Here is a 4,488-nt window from a genome sequence, read left to right as displayed (position 1 = left end):
ATGATAGGCTCCAGTTTCATCCACCTCATTAGAAATGATTCAAATGTATTCTTTTTAATGGCTGAGTAATACTCCATTGTGTGTATGTACCACAGCTTTCTTATCCATTCATCTGCTGATGGATATCTAGGTTGCTTCCATGTCCTGGCTATTAGAAACAGTGCTGCAATGAACACTGGGGTACACATGTCTCTTCCAATTCTGGTTTCCTCAGTGTGTATGCCCAGCAGTGGGATTGCTAGGTCATAAGACATTTCTATTTCCAGTTCTTTAAGGAATCTCCACACTGTTCTCCATAGTGGCTGTACTAGTTTGCATTCCCACCAACAGTGTAAGAGGGTTCCCTTTTCTCCACATCCTCCCCCGTATTTATTGCTTGTAGACTTTTGGATCACAGCCATTCTGACTGGCATGAAATGGTACCTCATTGTGGTTTTGATTTGCATTTCTCTGATAATGAGTGATATTGAGCATCTTTTCATGTGTTTGTTGGCCATCTGTATATCTTCTTTGGAGAAATGTCTATTTAGTTCTTTGGCCCATTATTTATTCTTCAATTAAACTGATGAATTACTGTTTCCTTTCTTATAAAAATCTGGCCAAAATGACTCAAGGCTTAAGAAACAAAATAATGCATGAAAAGCACATAGCATAATCCCTAACACAAATGTTAGGCCCCTTGCCCCCACTCACCAGGATAAAGCTCTCTTCCAGCCTTGACAACCTCAACCCTCACGGCACTGAGCATCACTTGAAATGATAAATATTCACACAATTAGTATCGGCAAATTCATTTCTATGGTAGAAGCATTTATTTCAATTATACAAAAATAACACTATTCCAAATGCAAGGTAACTAAAATGTATATTTTTGCCTCATATACCATACTCATATGTTACAGATGGTTTCAAGACATTCTTAAATTAACAAGAATCAATTTAGAATCAAGGTAGTATCTGTCAATAGAACAGACGTACTAAGGCTACTTATACTGGAAATGGGAAAATACAAATTGATCTCATGCAGTGATTCTCTTTAGTGTGTGTCAGAATCATCTGGACAGTGGAAAAATTACCTTTAGGAGACTGAAGGCAAATCACCAGATTAAGTAAACCCTCGGTCTCAGAATAAATACCAAAACGACTGACTAAAGATACAAACTCCGTTTCACAGGGAGGAACAAAGACAAAATGCATCAAGATATATGAAATTAGTCATTTAAGTGAAGTGTGAGTTCTCTAAGCCTCAGGTTCAGGAATACTACTCTCAAGACTTTTTCTACAGATTATGTCAGATAGTGTGCAATAGTGCTTCCCTAATTCATAATACACCACTACTATCATTATTTCATCACCATCATTACTATTGGATACAGAGGACATTCTCCCCCACCCCCATTCCCAGTTCCAAATAGTTATTATCTATTTTAAAAATTAAATGACCAACTACTGAGTTTCAGTTCATTGACTACTGGCACCATTTTTAAACTGGTAACATTCTTACTAGCTTCAAACGAGTATATTAGGATTTCAGTACATGGTTGAAATGACAATTTTTGTCTAAACTACTGGCTTAGTCAATGGAGTCAGAAGAAAGCGTAAAGCTTACAAAAATGTGTGCTGTTTCTAAAGCACTAAAGGCTAAACGAATGAACTGCTTTGCAAAGTAACCCACTTGAGACAACCTCTGATGTTGCCTATATTCTTTTCTGACTCTCACATTATCTACAGATGGAAACAAAGGAATAAAACATCTATAATCTTCATCATACCTATAGTCAATATAGTATACTGTTTCATAGTTAAAGTGTGGGGCCATTTAAGTAATTCCTACATAAATATCTGCGGTTTTAACATTTTGAAACTGAAACATAGCTAAAAGAGGTGCTCAGCCAGGCTAAGACAGGGTTCTTCAACTTCAGCAATATTGCCATTTTGGATTTGATCATTCTTTTTAGGGGGGAGGGTGGAAACTGTCCTGTGCATTGCAGGATGTAGGCATCCCTAGCCTCTATATACTACATGCCAGTAGCAATGTGCCCAACTCTCCAATTCTGACAACCAAAAAATGTCACCAGAGATTGCTAAATGTCTTTGGGGGGGCCAAAGTCACCCCCAGTTAACAACTACTGAGCTAGAATTTTATACAGACATAATTGTAAACTGAGTCCATAGATTATACAAGACTGTAATTTTACTAAAGAGTATAGTACAACAATTTCTGCTACATTGTTTATGCTAGGGCACATAGTTTTCATAGAAGACTTAAGCATATAATTATCCACAAATAATCATCTTTTTCCTACTGAAAACACTATTATTAAACAGGGGAAAAGAAACCAACAATACAGCTAACCCTGCAATGATTTTTAAACTGAAACCTATGGTTTACAAACATCTGATAAATGGAGACCTAGATAAATCACTGCAAGTGTCCTTCCTTCTGAATTCGTAGTCTCTCTTTCTCTACTTGTAAGCGTTCCTTTTCAATCTGCAGCTTCTCTGATTCAAATTTCAAAAACTGCAGCCTATCTTTTTCCAGTTGTAAGCGTTCTCTCTCAAGTTTTAACTTCTCAGTTTCTATATCCTGTGGCTGATGTATGGACTTTTCCCCTTGACCAAGTTCACTTTCCAAAGATGGCTTCTCTGAGTTGACTATCTGTAACCTCAGCTTCTCTCTTTCAATCTGCAACCGCTCCTTCTCCAGCTGAAGTCGCTCATGCTCCATGTCTAAATGTCGCAGCCTCTCTTTCTCAATCTGTAGGCGTTCCTTCTCTACCTGCAGTCTTTCAGCCTCAATATCAAGCCTTCGTTTTTCCAGTTCTAGTTTCTGTTTCTCTATGTTTACAAGCAAATGGGGCTCATCATATGCAGACCTAGATGGTGTTGAGTTCAGAGTAAAAAATTCATCAATGTGGGGGAAATCAGGAAGTTCATTTTCCCTCCTGGAATCTGGTATGACTGATGACAACATTTCTTCTTCCTCTTCAATCTCAAACTAAAAGAGAAAAGTAGTTCTCAGTATTTATTTATATTCATGGTTTTAAATTTGTTTAGGCATTTCTTTAAAGCTTTCCGTATTTGAGCACACAAAACCATTTGAATTTTGAAAAATATTTACAACTGTGTGACATTACTAATAATGTACAGATACAAGAGTACAATGAGGTGAGAAGAGATTAATGACAGTAAGATAGTAAAAAATGGAATGACTCTGTTATGTACTATTTTTAAAGTTAGCTTGAAAATCTGGGAATTTCTTAACTGTTCTCGGTCTATAACAAACTCTCATATCAGAAATGAAGAAATAAAAAGAGGGTTCACATAGGCTAATACTTACTTCAGGACTCTGGGGATCTCTTTCTTCTTCTTCCACCTTGACCTCAGTTAAGGATCCACCTGCATCCCTGAAATCTGCCACATTTTGCCAATCAAAATTTGTATCACTTCGGAATCCAATCTTTTCATCTATCTCTTCAGTGAGAGAGTCATCTAAATCAGATGTGGGAAGGGGAAACCCTGAACCAACTAGCTTAATGTTTGCCTTCATCTTCTTTCTCTTCATAAGGGCTCGCCAGTCAAGGTACCTTCTTTTCACTTCTGTCCCTGTTCTCTGTTCTCCTTCTCCTACAGCATTCACACACTGTGCAATCTCCTCCCAAGCCATTCGCTTCATTACATTAATTGTTGTATTGAGCTGCTTGGAAAAAATTACTTCTTTCCTTTTCGTAATTTCTTTCAAAAGGGTCTGAGTTTCTTGTACACTGAAATTGCTTTTCCTTTTCCTCTTCAATTGCTTCATTTTCTAACTTAAATGCAGTTTTTACAGTAAGGAAAGAGGTGAAAAGAATTTGAGGAAGAATTTTTCTACAAAGTACAAAAATCAAGGACAATTCCTTGTTAGTACTTTGTTTAAATCAGAGTTTTCCATTCATCTAGTAGCACAGGCTGGCTGGATGATTCCTAAAGAGAAAAAAGTAAAAATCACTCAGCTTGCAACTTTTGCAATATATTCAACACAGTAAGTTATATAATTTAAAAACAAACAAACAAAAGCCCTCTTAATATGGCTTAAAACTGACTACATTTTCTGTCTCTGCCAGCACTACCACAGTCCAAGCTACCATCTTCTCTCACCTAGGCTGCTGTAAAGGTTCCTAACTAACTGCCAGTATTTACTCTTGATCTGCTCCCTACTTCTGCTCTCCCCAAATCATCCTCTAACTGCAAAGGCCTTCTTTAAGTCACCCACTGTTGTCAATCTCTTTCCCTGTTCAGGGTTTTTGTACACACTATTCCCTCTGACTAGAAAATAGATTGTTCCCTGTTTGGCCTACTTAATCCCTCCTCATCTTTCAGCTTGCAGATTAGACATCTGCGCCTCAGTGAATCCTCTCCTGACAAGTAAATTACTCATTTTCCTCACCTAAATGTTACACCTGTGCTAATATACAACTAAGAGTGTCTCTTTTCCATTTCACTGTTAGT

General features: G+C 37.3%; 1 protein-coding gene across 1 annotated transcript; it reads right to left on the bottom strand.

Moving 5' to 3' along the window:
- Positions 1 to 864: 864 nt before the first annotated feature.
- MSANTD4 (Myb/SANT DNA binding domain containing 4 with coiled-coils) lies at positions 865 to 3,802 on the bottom strand. The gene is made up of 2 exons (XM_068988843.1): positions 3,341 to 3,802; positions 865 to 2,998 (listed from the first exon to the last, which is right to left on the bottom strand). Exons 1-2 carry the CDS (start codon positions 3,800 to 3,802, stop codon positions 2,423 to 2,425), a joined length of 1,038 nt encoding a protein of 345 aa, XP_068844944.1. The 3' UTR covers positions 865 to 2,422.
- Positions 3,803 to 4,488: the final 686 nt, after the last annotated feature.

Source organism: Capricornis sumatraensis, chromosome 16 (genome assembly GCF_032405125.1).
Source record: "Capricornis sumatraensis isolate serow.1 chromosome 16, serow.2, whole genome shotgun sequence".
In the NCBI taxonomy this organism is placed as follows: domain Eukaryota; kingdom Metazoa; phylum Chordata; class Mammalia; order Artiodactyla; family Bovidae; genus Capricornis; species Capricornis sumatraensis.
The sequence above is the reverse complement of the archived record's forward strand: the minus strand, read 5'-3'. Positions and strand labels throughout refer to the sequence as shown.